The sequence below is a fragment of the Monodon monoceros genome, unplaced genomic scaffold (assembly GCF_005190385.1).
Source record: "Monodon monoceros isolate NGI ecotype Baffin Bay Population unplaced genomic scaffold, NGI_Narwhal_1 Super_Scaffold_9, whole genome shotgun sequence".
NCBI classification, from domain to species: Eukaryota; Metazoa; Chordata; class Mammalia; order Artiodactyla; family Monodontidae; genus Monodon; species Monodon monoceros.
In genome coordinates this window covers 30,771,589-30,792,952 of record NW_021703786.1, presented here as the reverse complement: position 1 = coordinate 30,792,952, position 21,364 = coordinate 30,771,589, and the positions used below count along the sequence as shown (strand labels likewise).

Below are 21,364 nucleotides of genomic sequence, written 5' to 3'. Positions count from 1 at the left end.
GGAGGAGAGCAAATCCCCATTGCCGTTTCAAGCCCGCCTGAAAGAAGGAACCAATTAGAAAGGAGCTTACTTTACTTACCCCCACCCCCGGAAGCTGTCGTCGCTTGCTGATGACGCGAACGCCTTTCCCATTTGATAGCGAACCCCGCCTCGTTTCCATCTCAGCTAATCACAAGCCAGGTTCAAGCGAGCCTCCCCGCCCATTGGGTAATAACCACAGAGTCCGGAAGTCTGGAAAAAGGGTCTCCAGGCAGGACTTCTGGCATTCCTTTCTCCGGCGCCGGGCGTTACACAGGTTTGACCCCGATAAGATGCTGTCCAGGTTGGGCCAGGGAGAATTTTAAACCTTGGAGATCTTGTTGCTTAAATCGTCCTCCCCTTTACATAGGTGAGGGAACAGAGAGGAGCGTCTTGCCCTCTGTACCAAGGGCAGAGCCAGATCTCCCACCCTTGTCCAGCAGGCTGGAATAGGGTGAGGCGAATGAGGCAATGGCCTGGAGTGCAAAATTTAAGGGGGCGCCAAAAACCTCAGTAATCAAAGTAATAACCTTGTAATGCAGTGTTTCAGAAGATCAAAATTAAGGCAAAAAAATCCACAAGAAACAAGATGTATTTTTTAATTTAATTTATTTTTTATACAGCAGGTTCTTATTAGTTATCTATTTTATACATATCAGTGTATATATGTCAATCCCAATCTCCCAATTCATCCCACCACCACCACTATGCCCCCCTCCCCGACTTTCCCCCCTTGGTGTCCATACATTTGTTCTCCACATCTGTGTCTATTTCTGCCTCGCAAACTGGTTCATCTGCACCATTTTTCTAGATTCCACATACATGCGTTAATATACGATATTTGTTTTTCTCTTTCTGACTTACTTCACTCTGTATTACAGTGTCTAGGTCCATCCACGACTCTACAAATGACCCAATTTTGTTCCTTTTTATGGCTGAGTAATATTCCATTGTATATATGTATCACACCTTCTTTATCCATTCGTCTGTCAGTGGGCATTTAGGTTGCTTCTGTGACCTGGCTATTGTAAATAGTGCTGCAGTGAACGTTGGGGTGCATGTGTCTTTTTGAATTATGGTTTTCTCTGGGTATATGCCCAGTAGTGGGATTGCTGGATCATAACGAGATGTATTTTTAAATGACAGGTCCGTAGTCACATCTGACCCAGTGATCCTGATGCTGCCTCCCCCACCCTTCCCCCAAGGGCCTTCTTGTGAAGCACATCCTTGGAGAAGCCTTTCCTGACCCATCCTCTCCCAAACTGGGTTAGGGCCCCTTTTTGTCCCTGCAGCACTCCAGCCCATCATTACCTATTACACTGCTTTATCATTCTTTTTTTTTTTAATAAACTTTTAATTTTTATTTATTTATTTTTGGCTGCGTTGGGTCTTCGTTGCTGCACGCGGGCTTTCTCTAGTTGTGGCAAGCGGGGGCTACTATTCGTTGTGGTGCACAGGCTTCTCATTGCAGTGGCTTCTCTTGTTGCGGTGCACGGGCTCTAGGCACGTGGGCTTCAGTAGTTGTGGCTCGCGGGCTCAGAAGTTGTGGCTCACGGGCTCTAGAGCTCAGACTCAGTAGTTGTGGCACACGGGCTTAGTTGCTCCGCGGCGTGTGGGATCTTCCTGGACCAGGGCTCGAACCCGTGTCCCCTTCATTGGCAGGCGGATTCTTAACTACTGCGCCACCAGGGAAGTCCCTATCATTCTTAAATTATTTTTTTATTGAAGTTGTCGACTAAAAGAAAAATGCACAATGTACACATCGTGAGTTCAGTTTTATTCCGGGACCTTACTGAGGACTGTAGCCCAGGAGACAGCCTCTCCGATTACTCTGAGAAACTACTCCAAAGAGGTAAGGGAGGAGCCAGGATATACATGAACTTTTTTTGCTGGGAAAAACATGTAGTCAAGCAAAAAAAGAGTATTGCTAATCACAAAGAACAGACATCTCGAGTTAATGCTTTTACTGCTTTTCCATGTAAGATGCAAGAATATGGGGTCACTGAAATTTTTCCTTAGATATATAAATTAACTATCTAGGGGCCAGTATATCCAAAGCACAGAATGCTTCCTGTTTTTCCCCATCCTGAATTCCCCTTTGGGACCATTGCCAGTGGGTGACCGCAGTAGCTAATGGCTTGATTTTTGTAGAACTGGAATGGCAGGCAACATTTTTTTCTTTACAAAGTACAATGAACAGAAAAGTGCACAAACCATAAGTGTACTATTTGATGAGTCACCACAAAATATAACCATGTAACCACCACTCAGATCAAGTAGAACATGGCCAGCACCCCCAGGAATTCCTTGTGCCCCTTCTAGTCACTTCCCCTCCCTGGTACTCAGAGGTAAATACTGCTCTGATTTCTAATAAGTCATTGTGTTTTGTGCTCATTCCACTAGACCAGGAGTAGGCAAACTACTGTTTGCAGCCCAAATCCTGCCCACCACCTGTTTTTGTATAACCCATAAGTTCATGGCTGTTACATTCTTAAATAGTTTTTCTAAAACTGTAAAGAATAATGTTCTGTGACATGTGAAAACTACATAAAATTTAAAAAAAATTCTTCTAAGGACCTCCCTGGCGGGCCAATGGTTAGGACTCAGCGCTTTCACTGCCGGGGCCCGGGTTCGATCCTTGGTTGGGAAACTAAGATCCTGCAAGCCTCGCGGCATGGCCAAAAAAAAAAAATATATATATATATATATATATATATATATATATATAATATATTAGAACACAGTGATGCTTATTTCTTTACATATTGTCTCTGGCTGTTTTTGCACTTTGATGGCACAGTTGAGTAGTTGTGACAGAGACCATATCATCCACAAAGCCCAAAACATTTACCATTTTGCCTTTTACTGAAAAAGTTTGTCAATTCCTGCACTAGAGGTAAGCTCCAGGAGATTGGGGCCCAATCGCATTTACTCTTTTATCCCCAGAGCTTTGCACAGTGCCTGGCACATAATGGATGTTCATAAAGAGTTTGTCTTAATGATCCATTTATTAAGACGGGAGGAAGAGAAGGAGATTCAGGATCTGACACCCAAGCAAGCCCTATAGGGCTCCCTACCCAGATGTAGTATGTCTGGTGGTTAAGAGCAGGAATTCTGGAGTTGGACACACCAGGTTTGAATCTTTCTTCCTCCACTTGCTAGCTATATGACATTGATAAGTTTAATCTCTTTAAGGCTTATCTTCACAATATGTAACGTGAGGGGAAAATAGTACCAGTTTCTTGTAAAGATTAAAGTTAGATAGCATAGGGGAAAATGTGCTGTAAGTCCTGAATTGATGTTAGCTATTATCATCATCATTGTAAACATTATCACCTCCGATACACCTCTGTTAATTAGACCATAGGTGTCTGCAGAGCCCTAGAGGGGCTTCATTCACTCCTGTCATCTCCCCTCATTTCTCAAGCCCCACGCAATCCCGGCCACAATCCCAGCGTAACAGAAAATCAAGCTTCAAAGTGATGGAGTGTTCTTGGGTGCTTCTTGTACAGCCAAGTCTGGTACCAGGGCCTCCAGCTGCAGCGCATTCCCCACTCAGGCCCAGATCAATAACAATGAGTCACTGATTGTATTAGGATGGTTTCATTTTTATGTTTTTAATAAATTTATTTATTTAGTTTTTGGCTGCATTGGGTCTTCGCTGCTGCACACAGGTTTTCTCTAGTTAATGAGAGCTGAGGCTACTCTTTGTTGCGGTGCACAGGCTTCTCATTGCGGTGGCTTCTCTTGTTGCAGAGCACAGGCTCTAGGCGCGCGGGCTTCAGTAGTTGTGGCTCGCGGGCTCTAGAGCACAGGCTTACTCGTTGTGGCGCACAGGCTTAGTTGCTTAGTGGCATGTGGGATCTTCCCAGACCAGGGCTCGAACCTGTGTCCCCTGCGTTGGCAGGCGGATTCTTAACCACTGCGCCACCAGGGAAGCGCTAGGATGGTTTTAATAATTAGCCAGGACTGTGCAATGGGGCCTTTTCTGATGTTGCATTTTTCTTGTGGAGAATAAGCAGTTTGATTAATCGCATTCCCAGTCCTTAAGGCCACGTCTGAGTCGCTAATGCATTTCAAAAGAGCAGCGATAACATATAGCAAAGCAGTAAGCGGGGGAGGCTGCCAAGCCTGCCTCGTTCCAAGAGGGCTGCTTGGATCCAAACCTCTGCTCTATCAGTCAGCCTCCCAGCAGGAAACAGACAGCATGCTCAGAGGGGCTGACTGAAGAGAGTTTAATGAAGGAACTCTGTGCAGAGGTGTAGCAGGATGCAGGGTGTGGTGAAGTCCCTCCAGGGCTAGCAATAGCTGGAAGCCACTACCAGCCCAGGCCCGGAAGGAGCAAAAGTAGGGACTGTTTCAGAAGTAGTGAGAGCTGTAGCTGTAGGAGAGGGCGCCGGACAGGAGGTGTGGGCTTGGGGACAGGAGCGCAGGGTGGAGGAGAAGGTAATGGCTCTGGACGGGCAAGTGGCAGCTGCCCAGCAGAGCCACCTAAGGCCACACCAGAGCTGGGTTCCCTAACAGGACCCGGCTTAGAGAATGCCTTCACCTGCCCTCTGAGCCCTCAGCCCATCCCATTTGCTGGCATTTAGCCTCCCCATCTTCAGGGTCACCACACCCTTCACCTCGTCCAAGGACTTCACTGAAAAACAAGGCAATTGTGTGCTCAGAATAGACTTGCATGTCCTCGACCAGAGATGATTTCTGCCCCCCAGGGGACATTTGGCAGTGTCTGCAGACATTTTTGATGGTCACAACTTGGGTTCCTGGAACCTCGTGTATAGAAGCTGGGGATGCTGCTAAACACCCTACAATGCACAGGACAGGCCCCCAGCGACAGCACTATCTGGCCAAAATGTCATGGTGCTGAGGTGAGAAACCGTATTTTAAACTAACTGCTCTGGCCTCCTGTCACAGGCTGGGCCTCCCTCTCTGTTCCTCCATCAGCCTCCAGCCGGGCCCTTCCTCCCACCCTCTAATCCAGCCTCCAGCCAGGGCAGCTCCCAGCCCTCTCTCAAATCAAGGCTGCGCGCTTTGGGCTGAATCTCAGTGGTGTCCCCAGTACCTGGACCTCTTCCCGCGGCTGGCACCAGTAGTTCTCTTATATTCCCATCTCGCTCCCAGGCTGCAGACCATCCTTTCACAGCCGAGCCGAGCCCTGGACCCCCAGCTCTTGTATCCGCACCCCACACACACTCTCCTTCCCCTCCTTCCTCTCCTCTCTAAGGCCATCTGACCTCCAGACCCTGTTCCCGGAACCCCTCTTCAGCCTCAGCGACCCTCCCAGTAATTTTCTCTCTCTTCCAATTGAGAATTCTTCCACCCCTTGTAAACATCATGGAACAAAGCAGACTTCTAGAGCTGGCCAAGGTCACTTTCAAAGCTATTCATACCCTTGCTCCCCTTATTTCGCCGGGAGTGCCCTCCCCACAAAACACACACTTTGATCTCACAGATGCTGTGGGTCTTGGGAGCTGCTGAGCCAGTGTCTTGCACAGGCTTCTGGGCTGAAAGCTTAGGAAGGTCTCTGCCAAAGGTAACCTCTCCTTGTGGTCCCTGGGGAGAGGGCTCCATAGGGGCCAGAATCTCAAGGGCACAGGAAGCAGCAGTGGCCAAGTGTGGGGCTCCCTGGCACCAGGGAGCGGACCCTTCTCTCCTGGTGTCCCCTCCTAGCCCGCCCCCTCCATAGGGCCCCTCCTTACCCCCGCCCTGTAGCCCTACCAAGGCTCAGAGCGAGCAGGGGAGGAATCCGGCTGTTCAGTCCTGAGATGAAGTTGGCTGAGGTCCAGACTGACCGGAATGCCCAGCCACCTTTATTCCTTTCCTCCAGGTATTCCTCAAAACCCGGAAAAGCAAGCAGGGCAGGTGACCCCCGGGCCCCCCAGCATGAGCTCCCCGTCTCACTGCCCGCCTCCAGGCAACCGAGCCGCACCCACTGGGCAAGGGCCCTCGCCCTCCCAGCCCCGGGGGTGGGCCCGGAAGGGAGAGCGGGGTGACTGCGCCGTCCCGCCCCTCACTGCAGCCCCACCAGCTCTGTGATGGGAGGGGTCTGCACCATGAGCTCCTCGTAGTGGTGGAGAAACAGCCGGAAGCGAGCCAGGTAGGAGTCCTCATTGTACGGCAGCTGCTTCTCACGGAGGAACTGGGACACCACGGGCTTCACCTGCCAGAAGGTGGGCGGGAGGAGGGGCCACTGAGCCGGGGCTGTGGGCAGGCCCATCCCCACTGGGACCCTTCCTCTGCCCAGCCCCCCGCTCCTGTCTGCTTTGTCCCATGATGCTCTGGAGGAGCTGAGGGGCTTGGAGATTTCCCGCCTCCCATTTCCAGCAGGCGAGGGAAAGGGAGGGCTTCTCCCCAGCACCCTTCTCTGGAGCTCCCGAATCTGTGACAGTCCTCCTTTGCATAGAGGGATAAACCACAGCTCCTTTTCACCAAACACCTACGGAGGGCCCAACATTTCAGATCCATTTCTTCATTTCATCCTCAAAGCCTGTCAGCGTAAGCACTACTTAGTCCCATTTTACAGATGAGGAAGCCGAGGCTCAGAGACGTTCAGTTAACTTGCCCAGAGCCACACGGCTAGTAAGAAAACCAGGTGTCTCTGGTCAGAAACCCACACTGCTGCCTGTACCCTGGACTGACCTTCCTGGGAACCTCTGACCACGCCAGTTGGTTAGAGAACCCTGAAGGTGACTCCCCCTCCACCCTGAGATAGCTTCTTCATCCAAGCCCCCCCAGCCCGACCCTCGTCTACCTTCAGGCACATGTTGTCGGAGAGCCTGGGGAAGAGGTGGTGCTCCACGTGGCAGCTGACGAGGGAGTGGCCGAACGCCCAGTCCAGCACGGGCAGCCGGGGCAGGTTAAGCACCCCCAGGCTCATCATGTGAATCCGTTGGGGCTTCTTGTCCCGGGAGAACATGGGCAGCCCGATGTGCTGTGACAGACACAAGGGTCCCGCCCTGCGGCTGGGCCGGGCAGCCCCGTGCCTCCCCACCCCGCCTCAGGTATCCTCAGCTATAGCACCCGGGGACCGTGGGTTCTGCCGCCTTCCTCACCTCCCACTCCAGCAGGACCCAGTAGAGGCGTGAGGAAGCTGAGGCCCTCCACCCAGCCGCGATGCGACCCTGTCTGTGCCCCTCGCTGAGTCTCGCCCGTCTCTGGGTCCCTCTCCCTATCTGTGCAATGAAGGGCTTGGCCTGGGCGCCTCTCTGATCTCGTGGTCCTCTAAGCCCACGACTGCCCACCGCCATCCCTCATGTCCCTGTGCCTGCATCCCAAAGAGACCCTTCTCTGCTTTTTTTCACCAGTCAAAATCCTGCTCATGGTTCAAGATCAAGTTTGCGCATCCTCGTGTATTTTTTCATTCAGCAAGGATGTATAGGGCTTCCCTGGTGGCGCAGTGGTTAAGAATCCGCCTGCCAATGCAGGGGACAAAGGTTTGAGCCCTGGTCCGGGGTGATCCCACATGCTGCGGAGCAACTAAGCCCGTGAGCCACAACTACTGAGCCCGCGTGCCTAGAGCCCGTGCTCCGTAACAGGCGAAGCCACCGCAATGAGAAGCCGGCGCACCACAACGAAGAGTAGCCCCCGCTCGCCGCAACTAGAGAAAGCCCGCGCGCAGCAACGAGGACCCAACACAGCCATAAATAAATAAATAAATAAATGTATTTTAAAAAAAAACAAAGATGTATAAAAACACCTGTTCTGCCAGGCTCTGTCCTCGGTCTAGAGGATGCGGAAGTGAACGGGAGCTTCTGCTCTAGCAGGACAAGCAGATGGGACACAACTATGGGATTATGTCATGGGATTCAGTCATTAACGGCGGTGTGGTAAGTGCTGGGATGGTCATATGCAGGATGCTCTAACCCGGGGTCTTCACTTGTCCCGGGAGCAGGGAGGTGACCATCCCTGGAAATGGCCCAGAACTGAGTGCTGAGCTGCTGGCCTCCCATGAAGACCTTCGTCTCCAGCTCCTGCATCCACCTGCCTCGACACGTGTGCGCTGGGACCTCTGCGATGGCCCTTGGGCTTATCACAGTAAGAGCCCTGGAGGTAGGATCTGGGGTCCTATTCACTTGTGTCCCCACAGAACTTAGTCTAGTAACCTGCACATAGAAGCTTCTTAATAAATCTCTGATCTGTGTGTGAATGGCAGCCAGTGTTGAAGAGAAGCTCCTTACCTGGGATCAAAACTCTCTGTGATGACCCACAGAGAGAAAGGAAGAGAGAGGGTGGGCGGGGGAGGTGGAGGGATGCTTCCTCAGGTGGCCTCTCTCTCCCCACGGAACCTAGGGTCCAGCCTGCGCCAGGCACCCTGGAGAGTGATCCCTGTAGCCCCCCAGCACTCAGGGTGGGGGAGGCCTCACCTGGAAGATGTTGACATGAAGGTAAGGGTGGGCCAGCAGGGATCTGGTGATGAGCATGCAGACCAGGGCTGAGCTGGGGCTCTGGAAGCCAGACACATTCAGCAGCAGCCAGTAGTGAGAATAAAGGCCCAGGGAAATCAGGCCAAGCGTCCGCAGGGCTGTCCCGAGCTCCACCTCTCTCAGCCGTTCTGCCAGAAGGGGCAAGAGATAGAGGGAGGGGTCGGCGAGGTTCTGATCCAACATGAGTTGGCTCCCTGGTGGCTCAATAGCACAAAACTAGGGTGACCTAGGTGTTCAGTTCATCCATACACAGCCCTGAAAAGTAGGTTCGCCCATTTTCTTTTCTTTGGCCGCGCGGCTTGCAGGATCTTAGTTCCCTGACCAGGGATCAAACTCGGGCCCCAGCAGTGAAAGCACCGAGTCCTAACCACTGGGCCTCCAGGGAATTCCCTTTTGTATTTTGTTTTTTTTTTGTTGTTCTCACCCATTTAATGGATGAGAAAACGGAGCATTAAGCAACCTGACCAAGGTCGGTCTGATAGTAAGTGGTGGCCTGGGACTTGAGCCCAGGTCTGGCTGTCCCCTCGCCCCTGCTCTTTCCACCATATGATATTGCTCCTATGATACTAAAAATTATAACACGCAATAGAGTGCGAGGCATTTAGAAAGCATTTTTATATCTATGACCTCATTATGCTTTCACACCATCCTTTTTTTTTTTTTTTAGAAAAAAAGATATTTAATAAACAATAACACAAGTGAATGTTTATAACATGATCAGGGATTATTAAATAGACAACCTCTGATTGTTGTCAGAGGTAACATGATGGTAAATGAGGCTTGTATATCAAATATGAAGAGTAAAGGTTATTCATTTATTTATTTAGGCATTTGATGCCTTCCCATGCAACTTTCTAGTCTTCTCAGAGAGCCACAGAGTTTTTTAAATTTTTATTTTATTTTACTGTGGTAAGAACACTTAACATGAGATTTATCCACATAGGTTTTAAAGTGTGCGGTACAGTACTGTTGTCTCTGGGCACAGTGTTATATAGCAAATCTCTAGAATTTATTCATTTTGCAAAACTGAAACTTCATGCTCATTGAACAGGGACTTTCCATTTTCCCCTCCCCTCAGCCCCTGGTACCACCATTCTATTCTTTGCTTCAATGAGTTTGACTACTTTAGATCCCTCATATAATAAGTAGAATTGTTTCACACCCTCTTTGAGGAGCAGGTAAGAACCTGAGGTTCAGAGAGGTTAGGTTACCTGCCTGTGATCACCAGCCAGTAAGTGGCAGAGCCAGACTTGGCCCCAGGACCAAGGTTCTTTCCACCCTGCCTGGCTGTCTCAGAAAGTTTCTGTCTGGTCTTAACTCAGGGCTTCTCACTTCTTCCATGAAGCCAGGAGAGGAAGGAAGGAAAGGGGGAACCAGATCTTTGCAGGGCCCAGCCCTGGCATACTCACCGACAGCCACCAGTGGGGTTATGATGGGGATCAAGAGAGGAGCGAGGAACATGTAGACGTAGCGGTTGAGGCAAGGCAGCCTCCACGTGCTTGAGTCCCCCAGGCCCAGCACGTTGGTGTAGCCGTGGTGCATCTTGACGTGTCCGTACTTGGCGTGCTCTGCAGTGAAGGACGTGCATACCTAGAGGAGGGAGCCAGAAAGGGCGCTGGGGTCTGTATCAGGCACAGGCGAGCAAAGCAGGATCTTCGGAGCCTTGAAAACACCCTCCCTCCCCAGACCACGCATTTCCAGGGCCTTCCTGCCTTCCACCCACAGCTCATCAGCCTTGAACATCAACTCTCAGGGATCCACGACCACAGAGTGGCAGCCAGTCAAAGCAACTGCGTCCACCTGGCGTGCAAAGCAGTTGGCGTGCACAGCCCCCCGTGACTGCAGCCTGCAAGCCTGAGGACTGGACACACTGCAGGTAAAGCTCCTGGCATGTGTTGCCAATTATTTTGTGAGGGTTTATCTTTGAAACGTCTGTACCTTCATAACACTGCTTTGCATTCGGGGCCCACAGCAGTGGGGGCAGGGGTGCAGGAGTGGCCTGGGGGCGAAGAAAGGCCATCTTCTGAACTGTCCATGAGGGTGCCCCGGTGGGGACCAAGAGTTCACTTCTTCCTAGGGGTGACTCTTCCCTGGCGTGACCCACTGTGGGATTCTCTGAAGCTGGCAGTGAGCGGCAGCAGCTCAGACTCCAAGAGCAGTCATTCTGAATGTGAAAGAGGCGCTAAGGCGTTTCTTATGCAAATATATGCAAATGAACATGCAGCCGTCAGCCTCTTCCAGTATTTTATCCAAGCCAGAAGATGTTGCTAATTTTATTGAAGATGCTGCCTGCCTGTTTCCAGGAGGACGTGAAGGGTTTCCCAATGCCAGTCACTGTGAGCCCCATACAGACAGCAGAACACAGTTGAGTGTTCAGCATTCTGCACATTACGCATGTAACTCATTAATCTTAAGCCTGGCAGGGTGTGGGGGGGTTGTTATTATTATTATTATCAGTGCTGTTATTATTCACAGCTGACAGAAGCAGAAACTGAGATAGAGGCCACATGCCCACCCCAGCTCACTCAGCTAAGTAGGTGGCAGAAGTGGGATTTGAACCCTGGTTCCATCCAAGATAAGGCATAAAACCCCTGGGATGAGTCACTGCAACAGAGCATGAACCCAGGCTTAGAGTCCAGGCAGAAGAGACAAAACCGCGAGAAGACAGATAAGGAACGACACTGTCTTCCCACTGTCTGCAGAGACTCTCTCCCTTGGAATGAAATGAAGCCGAAAAGTAGGATATGATGTCACAACAGCAGTTTCATAACAGACAGGGGAAGATAGTCAAACCAACACAGTACGGGCCCCTCTCAAGGTAGAGGATGTGAAGGTAAATGCTGATTCAGTGACGGTGTGCCTGTGGAGTTCACAAAAACAGGAGAGGTGCTTTGCTCTCAGATGATGTAACTCACAAAGGGGTGGGTTTTATCTCTGGTTTCGTAACCTTGCAAAGGGACAGAACCTGGGGGAGGCTGCAGAAGGTGGGCAGGTAGCCTGTCAGTTAAAGTGATGTCTCTTCCAGGCCTGGTGGTCTGGAAGGACCTGCTGCTCAAGAGGGCCAGGCAGTTGGTTCAACAAAGGGGCCTCCGCCGGGGTCTGCCAGGACCTCCTCAGAGGCCAGCCTGCCTCTCTCCAAGGCCTGCAAGTGTGTTTTGAATCTCACGGTTCTGTAACCAGAAGAAGCGACTGTTTTTAACTGCTCCTTCCTCGTACTTCTGCTCTGAGGGCCGATCCTGTCTGCATTGCTTCTTTCTTCAAGAAATGTCAGCTGAATGCAGCGATCTGCTCTTCCCTCTGGCCCAAGCTCCACATCTCCTCGCTGACCGCACTTTGAGTAGCCAAGCCAGAAACAACCTGGGGCCTGAACCCTACCAAGCCTGGTAAGAACTTGACCCTCAGGGGCCTGGTAGGGCCAGGTGCTCAGCCACGTGCCCAGACCTGGGAATGGGGTCCGGGACGGGGATGAGCCACCTGTGTGGTCAGACGTAACACATGATTTGTGACTCAGCACAGGCTTCCAGAGTCTGTGTGCTTTGCCTTTTTATATAACTAAGAAGAGATCTGAGGCTGTTTCTGTAAGACTAGAATTCTCCCTCCCATCTAGATGTTCTTTCCAGAAGAAGAAGGAACGCGGTGGGTTTGGGAGAAGGAGAGATTGGACATGGACTGCGGTGTGTCTCACTTGCACCCATCAAGGGGCGGGAGGATGTAGCCACGTGCCACAGATGATCCCGCCGTACAGGATTATTTACAGGTCTCACCCAAGAGGATTTCCCATCCAGACCCAGAGAAAGTTCCAGAAGCTTCTTGATACTGCTACCCTCTGTACCCTCAGGAAGACTTAAGAGCCTAGACCTCTTAGCCGCACTCAGGCTCTGCAAGTGGCCAGAGTGTGTGCGGGGCGGATGTCAGTATAATTCCTCTGGACATCCCCTCTCAGCTAAAATCAGAGGCCCCAGGCCTCTCATTCACTCATTTAGTTGTTTTTTCACTTAAGCATCCTCAGACCTCTGCCAGCAGCCAAAGGTAGTTATCTGATATTCTCCTCTTTTATCTTTTACACAAACAATACTTTGCAGGATTAAAAACCATCATTATAAGATTATGACACAAACTTGGGTTTCAGATAGGCCACTTTACTGGATTGGAAGGGGAGGGGCAGGACGAGGCAGGTGACGGGCCGGAGGCTGTAGGTGTGGCCACTGGGGGAGGTGAGGAGTGGGCGGAGGAGGAGGCATCAACACAAGGGCCAAGCTTCCAGCTCGAGGCCCGGCGCAGGGTGGGGTCACTCCAGAGATGGGGCAGGAGAAGAGGGCCACAGGCATGGACCAGCTGAGAAAGAGGGGCTGGGGGTCGTCACAGCGGCAGCATCCCTCAGGCAGGAGGGACTCCAGGCTGGAGTCTGCCCAGCTTCCATTCCTCCCTCCAGACCCTCGCTCACTGATCCCAGGGCTGAGCAACCCCTTCACACTGGCTTCAGAGTTTGCAGGGTGGTGGGGTGCTTCTGAGGCTCCACAGGCCTCAGCAATTGGTTTGTCAGATAAAGTATAGGGCACCCACATAAATTAGAATCTCAGATAAACAACCAATCATTTTTTATAGACATATATCCCAAACACTGCCTGCATTTCTTGTTTATCTGAAGACTAAAGTTCACTGGGCATCCTGGATTTTTTTTTTTTTTCTTTTTACTGTGTTCGGTCTTCATGGCTGTGCACGGGCTTTCTGTAGTTGTGGCGAATGGGGGCTACTCTTTGTTGAGGTGCACGGGCTTCTCATTGTGGTGGCTTCTCTTTGTTGCACAGCATGGGCTCTAGGCGCACAGGCTTCAGTAGTTGTGGCACGCGGGCTCAGTAGTTGTGGCTCGCGGGCTCAGTAGTTGTGGCTTGTGGGCTCAGTAGTTGTGGCTCGCGGGCTCTAGAGCACAGGCTCGGTAGTTGTGGTGCACGGGCTTAGTTGCTCCACAGCATGTGGGATCTTCTCGGACCAGGGCTCTAACCCATGGTCCCCTGCATTGGCAAGCGGATTCTTAACCACTGCGCCACCAGGGAAGTCCCGCATCCTGGATTTTTATTTGCTACATCTGGCAGCCCTACTCAGTGAGAACACAAGTCCCTGAGCGCGAGTCCTCGGGTACCACGCGGGCTCTCCTGCTAACAGTGATGTGTTAGCACCTTCGGATAACAGAGGGGCCGCGGTGAGGGCGGAAGCCAGAGGAGCCTGGAGTGCCTCATCCTGCTGGGAGCGGCCTGGATGTGGTCGGCTCTGATCCTATCAAGCGGCTCTCATGAAATTCTTTCCCTTTTCAGGCCTCGTCCCTAGAAGCTCCCAGCTCCTCTGCTTGGCCCATGGGCCTCCTTTTCCCCTTTTCTCCAGAGTCCCCATGAGATTCTAGTGACTCCAGGTTTCTGTGGGTCCCTCATGCACTATGCTCTTCCCAGATCCATGCCTTTATCTGTACCTCTGCTCAGCCTGCAGCCAGCCACCTCCCCGCTTCTGGGCCTGAGATCAGGAGCCCTGTCCTGGCAGTGTCTCCTCTGGACACTCTCACCAGGGGTTCTTGGCACTATTGACATTTGGGACCAACACTGTCTCAGCCCCCAAAGCTCCGCAGCAAACCCAGCCTCCCTCCAATCTCCCCTCCCAAATGGGCAGGCACTGGGCCCCTGGGAGCAGCTCCACCCTTTTCTCTCCAAGCCCCTCCCCCTAGGGACACTCAGACTAAGTGCTGCCCCCCACAGACGACCGCCTGATCTGCTCCTGGGTCCTTGGCCTCCGGGGGCCAAGCCCACCCAGAGGCAGGCTTTTAGAGACCCTCAGGAGTCCCTGAGCGCTGTAATGTACAAACAACTCAGGAGTTGGCATCACCACAAGAACCCTTAAAGTACATTTTGCAAATCTGCACATGTGATAAAATGGCACAAACACACACACATACACCAATGTCAACGTCCTGGGTTTGCTGTTGAATGACATTTACATAAATGGAACTATCGGGAGAAACTGGGTGAAGGATCCACTGGACCTCTGTCCTCTCTGATCTATTTTTGCAATGTCCTATGAATCTATAATTTTTTCAAAAATAAAAAGGTTTTATTTTTTTTTAAGTATATTTTGTACTGCAGATCTGAGCTTGCCTGCTAAATAATTCTTTTAATTAAAAAACTTAAAAATCACAGCAGTGCAAACTCAGATTACCACCCCTCGGGGGGCAGAAGGGGCCAAACAGAAAGATTAGAGGCAGCCCAGAGGATAACAGCCACCCTGAATTCGTGGCAAGGGAGCGTTCGAGCATCATGACCAGGCTGGGGGTTCTCGGCTTTGTTTCCACCACCACCACATGGGACTGGAACGAAGGTGACCGCATTTCCCTGGGTGACACCCCTCCCCCAGGGCAGAGCTGGCCTGTGCTCTCTGTGGACCATCTGTGGCTCCACCCCCGTATCACAAAGCTTACTTCAGAAGGAGGGTTTGAAGTTGAGACACAGTGGAGCTTAGTAACTGGTACAGCCTGTTCCCTCCTACTCAGGGGAACATCTTGATAGTGAGTGACTTGCAAGGGAGTCCCTAAAGCCCTCTTGACTGCAGGAGTTAATCTTTCCCAACTAAAAATAGAGTTGTCATATGATCCTGCAATCCCATTCCTGGGCATGTGTCTGGAGAAAACTATAATTCGAAAAGATACATGCACTCCAATGTTCATTGCAGCACTATTTACAATAGTCAAAACAGGGTAACAACCTAAATGCCCAGTGACACATGAATGGATAAAGAAGATGTGGTATATATATACTATGAAATACTACTCAGCCATAAAAAAGAATGAAATAACGCCATTTGCAGCTACATGGATGGACCTAGAGATTATCATACTAAGTGAAGTAAGTCAGAACGAGAAAAAAATACCATATGATGTCATTTATATGTGGAATCTAAAATGTGACACAAATGAACTTATCTACGAAACAGAAACAGACTCACAGACATAGAGGACAGACTTGTGGTTGCCAAGGGGGAGGGGGGAATGAGGGAAGGATAGATTGGGAGTTGGGGATTAACAGATGCAAACTATTATACATAGCATGGATAAACAAGGTCCTACTGTATAGCACTGGGAACTGTATTCGATACCCTGTGATAAACCAGAATGGAAAAGAATATGAAAAAGAATGTGTGTGTGTGTACATATATATATATGGAAAACTGAATCACTTCGCTGTATAGTAGAAATTAACATTGTATATCAACTATACTTCAATAAAATAAATAAATAAAATAAAATAAATAAAATAAATTTTAAAAAAATCTTTCCCAAGCTTCAGTACTTAAAACATGGGGGCCTGCCCGCCCCAGCCTGCCCCCCACATTCCTGTGGCCTTTGACTGACCAAGGATATGACTGACAGTCCCCGAGAATATAACTAGTAGTCCCTATGACATAGCCCAGGCCAGGGTGATCAGCGGCCAAGGTAGAGGGTCAGAAGTACACTAGTAGGGGAAATGGAACATTCTGGTGTAGACTGGAAATGGGCCCAGAGGGAAGTTCATCCTGGTGTGGGTGAACTTCCTGGTGTATGATTTTGGATACTTTTGCAGAAAAACAACAGCAACCTGGATGTCAGCCACCCCGTCCATCCTGCCAGCTCCTCCCCTCAGATCTGATGGGTCACAGTGACCTGTCTCACCCCCAGCCCTTGACAGCAGACCTTCAGACAAACCAGGCAAAAGCTGGCTGCCCCAGGAAAGCCAGTGACATTCAGCTGACACCTGAGGCTGCAACTAGCGGACTAGATTCTTCTATAGTGATGCTGCCTCCTGAGGGTCACGGTTTGGGAAAAGCACAGGCAGCCAACAAGAGGAGGATTACAGAGAGACAACAGGACGTGGCAGACGGGGAGAGCCAGGGATCCAAGAGGGTCCCAGGTCGTCCGCTGAGATCCTGCATGTCGAGAGCTGGTCCTTTGCGTGATGCAAAGGACAGGTGGTGGTCCAGGGCCTGAACAAACAGCCCCCTCAACACACACACACACACACACACTTCCACTGAGCTTTGCATAAGTTGGTCAACCTTTCAGTTAAAAATAAACCGCTAACAGAGAAAACAAAACAAATAACAACAAAAATCACTAACCCTGGGACTAGCCTGGTGGTCCGGTGGGTAAGACTCCACGCTCCCAATGCAGGGGGCCCAGGTTCAATCCCTGGTCGGGGAACTAGATCCTGCATGCTGCAACTAAGAGTCCGCATGCTTCAACTAAGATCCCGAGTGCCACAACTAAGACCCCGCGCAGCCAAAATAAATAAATAAATAAATTTTTCTTTTAAATTACTAACCCTTTCCTTGCAGTTGACTGTGTTCCCTCCAGAGGAAAAAAAAAAAAAAAGAAACTTGTTACTTCGAAGCAAACATTGAAGAGTCAAGCCCAAACCCTAAATGAAGATCTGGGATGTCTCGTTTAATCCTCATGCTGGCTTCATGAGGGAGGAAACATTATTCTCATTTCTTAGGTGAGGAAACTAACACTTAGATGCTGGTCCAAAGGCAGCCACTGTGTCCAAAGTGCCCCTGACGCTGTCCCCTGCCTGGCGGACAAGACCCAGGACTCCACTCGCCCCGCCATGCCATGGGCTGAGGAGGTAGAGTCACCCCTCCTTCTCACTGGGAGCTGGATCTTCCCCAGAGGGTGGCCAGGGCCATGCCTTGATGGGGGCGTGGAAAAGTGGAGGCCTCCCACTCAGGTTGGCCATCTGAGAAATCTGTGACCTGCCCGCAGCTGACTGCAGCATAGCAGCCTCTGTCACAACACGGGGGTGGCAACCAAGCCCCCCCCACCATGGGGGGGCTCACCCACCTCTAGGCTGTGACCCTCCAGCAGCTGGCTTTTCCCTGGACCTTGTCCCCCCATCACCTGCAGGGTCATCATCAACAAATATTGAGTTCAGCCCTGTGCCAGGAGCTAAAGGGACAAGGAGGCAAAGATGAGGCCACTGCCCTGGGTCCCAGGGGACAAGAGGAGGTACAGCCACCAGGCTGCCTGGGTCTTTCAGGGTGGGCCACGCGCTCTTGTTCGCCTGGAGCCCTCCTGCTGGGGAGCCTGGGAAGACTCCTCCTTCTTAGCTGCCCCCAGGCCCCTGGGACTCAGTACAGCTTTGTCAAATCCACACAGAGCTAACCCTCCCTCTCATGTCCCATGTGACTGCCTAACATGCCCGGTTCCTCCCCTGCCTGTGATGACAAACTTAGGGGGCATCTGACCCTGGCTCCACGGTTGGGCCTGCACCTTAGAGTCTGGGTGGGACCAGTGCCCAGGGGTCCCCGGGAAGGAGAGTGTCTTGAAATGGACCCTGAGGACCCATTGGTTCCCCCTTGTCCTTGGCACTTTAGAAATGTGTGCAAGGGACTTCGCTGGTGGTTCAGTGGCTAAGACTCCACGCTCCCAATGCAAGCGGCCTGGGTTCGATCCCTGGTCAGGGAACTAGATCCCACATGCCGCAACTAATAGGAGTTCCCATGCCTCAACTAAAAAAAAAAAGATCCTGCAAGCGGCAGTTAAGACCCGTGCAGCCAAGTAAATAAATAAATTCTAAAAAACAAAAGAAAGAAAAGAAAAGAAAAAGAAATGTGTGCAGGTGGGAGAGATGGGTTTGGGGAAAATGAGGGCAATGGAGAGTTCTGGGTAGGAAATGCTTCCTCTCACCCAACCGATGCAGTATAATTTTATAAAACGTCGTGTGTGTGTGTATGTGTGTGTGTGTGTGTGTGTGTGTATGTACAGTTACGTAGAGTTTTATAAAGTTATATAACTTTATTAAAAGTTAGTTAACTGAGGGACTTCCCTGGCAGTCCAGTGGTAAGACTCCACACTTCCACTGCAGGGGGCACGGGTTCGATCCCTAGTCGGGGAACTAAGATCCCGCATGCCACGAGGCGCAGCCAATAAATAAATAAAAGCTCTTTAAAAAAGTTAATAATTGAGTTAATTGGTCATGGTAACCAGTTCCTGGCAAAAAAGGGCTGTTTCTGGTACCAGCTTTCATTTTAGTTCATAAGGGACCTGGGTGGCCATGGGAGAGGCCACCTGGAAAGGAGGGAAGGGGCTCTCAGAAGAACTGGAAGGCCTGACACCAGTCCAGAGAGAAGGGCAACCTGGCCAGAAACCTTTGCCTTCCTGACCATGCCCATAGGTTGAGGCAGCATGGGGAGGCAGTGGAAGCAGGGGGGCCAAGGGTCAGGAGAGAGGAGGCACCTTCCTGGTACAGCCCTGGGGAAACAGGGGGCTTCTAGGATGACTTGGCCATTGTCAGGTGTCCTGAGATGGGAGAGCTGGGGTGCTGTGACACCAGTCCCCTGCTTCCCTGCCCTTTGGTCTGTGGTTCACATCCTAAACCCTGATTGCAAAACCAGGAGGCCCCGAAGGTGTAGCCAGGACCTGCCAACCACAGGCATCCTGGTGGGAGGAGGAAGCTCTACCACCCTTGGCCCAGGGCTGCAGAGAGGCGAGCCGGTGCCCCCAGGAGAAATGGGTGCTCAGACCACATCGGCTGCCACAGTTAAATACTCATCATTCCTCATGCAGCCCTCTACCCTCTCAAGGGCTTGGGGACGTGCACACACACAGACACACACCCACCATAGTGAAGGCTGCACACTTGGGCCCACAGACCACAACTGCAGCTGCCGGCCCTCGAGGGCACACACAGCTGCACACACCTAGATTCTCACACACAGTACCAGCAGCTGCTCCCACCCAGTCCCACGCTCACCTCCACAAAGAAAAGCACCCAGATCTTGCTCCAGCGTTTGGACTCGGTGAGGGCACCATGAGTGGCAAGGTGGCTGCCCTTGACAGTGAGCGTGTAGTGGCACACACCCAAGATGGTGACGCCCAGGGCAAAGGCCAGGAGATTCTCAGAGCGCAGGCACAGGAACCCTGCATGGAGAAGGGAGAATTGGTGTAGGGGGGAGTGGTAAGGGCAGGGCCTTTCTCTGGTTCTTGGAGATCTGGGCCCAAACAACCCAGCCCGCATCCCTGCGAGCCCAGGCCAAAGCGGGCCCAGTCCTGAGGACTGCCACAAACAGCGGTGAGGCAGGTCCCATGATGGCCTGAGGGGCATGGGTTGGCTCTCTCTACCGGATTTGGGACAAAACAGCCCCACTCACTCACCAAGGAGACGCTGGGAGTCTTGATTCTGCGCCCCAGCCAGAGGAGTGATGGTGTGGAGGGCATGGTGGGGGGTCCAGGCCAGAAGTGCAGGGAACGCTCCCATCCTCCCTCTCACTCCCCTCACCCCATCCCTGGTGTCCCCTTGGAGCATCCTCTCCTTCCCCAGGCCACCTCATTCTTCCCTGCCTCTCCTTGACTCGGCTCAACTTTCTCCTCCACTGCCCTTCGCGCCATCAGGGCTCCTCTGGGGACACAGGCAGGACACCCCAACTAGACTTTCGGGGTTGACCCTCTGTCCTGGGGTCCCGGGCACGCACCGTCTACCCCACCCCGCCGCCCCCCAGCCCTCTCCGTCTCCCTCCCCCGCCTCCCACCGCCCCCATCCCAGCCGGGCCCCTGATCGCCCTGGCCCCGTGTCCCTCACCGGGTGGCAAGGCGAGGAGGCTGAGCGCGAGGATGGCGCAGTCCACGCCGTGGCGCTCCCACCACGAGCTCACCCTCACCACGTCCTGGACCCGCACCTCCAGCTCGCCCAGCAGCGCCTCGGCCCCGCCGCTCGCACGGAGCGCGCCCCGCGCCGGTTCCATGGGCTCCGCGCGGCGGGCTCGGCGCCCGCGGAGGACTCGGAAGACCCGGAGCGTCTGCGGCGCCGGGCGGGCTAAGCGCAGAGCGCGAGCCGGGGCGGGCCGGGGCGGAGTCACGCGCGCGGCTGGGATCCCCGCCCCCCGGTAAGGGCGCGTGCCGGGCGCCAGGGCTCCTGCAGCCGAGCGCGGCGGCGACCCGGCCCGGGGCCACCCTCCAGGCGGGCAGGACCAGAATCGCCGCAGGACGAGCGCGCAGATGTGCGGGGGTGGGGAGGCCATCCGGAGCCAGAAGCAGCTCGCGGTCCAGCGGCCCCGGCGGAGGCGGGGCGGGGGCACAGAGACGCCAGGGGAGGCCCCCGAGGGCCTTCCCTGATTGCCTGATCTCAAATAACTCCCTCGCGTTCTCCCGGACCCCGCACCCCGCTCGGGTTTGTGGTACCATTTTTATCCCATAGCTTAAGTATTTTTCTCAGTAGCACTTAGCGGACTCTCCCACACAAGACACGGACATTTGTTCCCTGTTGCCACCGACAGACTGGACGCTGGTGCCGACAGGCCTCACTTTGCCGATTTTGCTCAAGCTGTATCTTCAGTACCTTAAACAGTGCACGAAAATATTTTTGAATTCATGGGACAGAAAATTCGAGGCCTCACTCTACCCAGACCAGTGGGGGAGTGGGGGCACCCCTGTGAATCCGGCTTTAGCAGCGGTGACCCGTGGAGGGTTGGCTTCCCAGCCCAGTGGCTTTGGGGGTGAGAAGGGATAGCTATAGGGAAAAAACGTTCAGAGCTCACCATTCCAGGTGGGGTCCCTCTGCAGTGCCGCTCACTCGGGGGCGGTGCCCGGGTCTGAAAGCCAAGGCAAACAGCACCCGTCCTAGCCCTTCCCATCAGCCCAGGCCCCAACTCAGCGCTTGCTGGAGGTCGGCCTTGGCCCCAGGAGCACAATCCACTGTGTTCTGCAAACACCCTTCTCGGCTCCTGAGGGTCCTTTCTCCTTTTTCTTTTTTGTTTAACTTTCCCCCTGGTTTTATACTGAAGTCCCTTTAAAAATGAGGTCTGGGATGGTGAGGACAGCAGCACTGGCCTCAGGAGACCTTTGGAGAGGGGGAGGGGGAGGGGAGGGGGGGGGAGGGAAGGCAACAAAAAGGGTGGGGATCTCGGTGGGG

General features: G+C 52.5%; 1 protein-coding gene and 1 long non-coding RNA gene across 5 annotated transcripts; one reads left to right on the top strand and one right to left on the bottom strand.

Annotated features, from left to right (window-relative positions):
* The first annotated feature begins 215 nt into the window (after positions 1–215).
* LOC114889208 lies at positions 216–13,283 on the top strand. Of its 3 annotated transcripts, none has more exons than XR_003791986.1 (4): positions 216–295; positions 7,913–8,070; positions 10,170–10,320; positions 11,707–13,283. It is a non-coding gene; the product is annotated as an uncharacterized LOC114889208 (long non-coding RNA). The 3 variants fall into 3 exon arrangements; XR_003791987.1 differs by lacking the exon at positions 216–295 and having other exon boundaries at positions 7,593–8,070; positions 11,707–11,827; positions 12,052–13,283; XR_003791985.1 differs by lacking the exon at positions 216–295 and having other exon boundaries at positions 7,593–8,070.
* Positions 5,783–20,257, bottom strand: FADS6 (fatty acid desaturase 6). Of its 2 annotated transcripts, XM_029212244.1 has the most exons (6): positions 20,036–20,257; positions 19,211–19,377; positions 9,854–10,034; positions 8,385–8,572; positions 6,773–6,952; positions 5,783–6,181 (listed from the first exon to the last, which is right to left on the bottom strand). In XM_029212244.1, the coding sequence occupies exons 1-6, from the start codon at positions 20,196–20,198 to the stop codon at positions 6,032–6,034; spliced, it is 1,029 nt and encodes a 342-aa protein (XP_029068077.1). In that variant the 5' UTR covers positions 20,199–20,257; the 3' UTR covers positions 5,783–6,031. The 2 variants fall into 2 exon arrangements, with proteins under 2 accessions (XP_029068077.1, XP_029068076.1); XM_029212243.1 differs by lacking the exon at positions 20,036–20,257 and having other exon boundaries at positions 19,211–19,913.
* Positions 20,258–21,364: the final 1,107 nt, after the last annotated feature.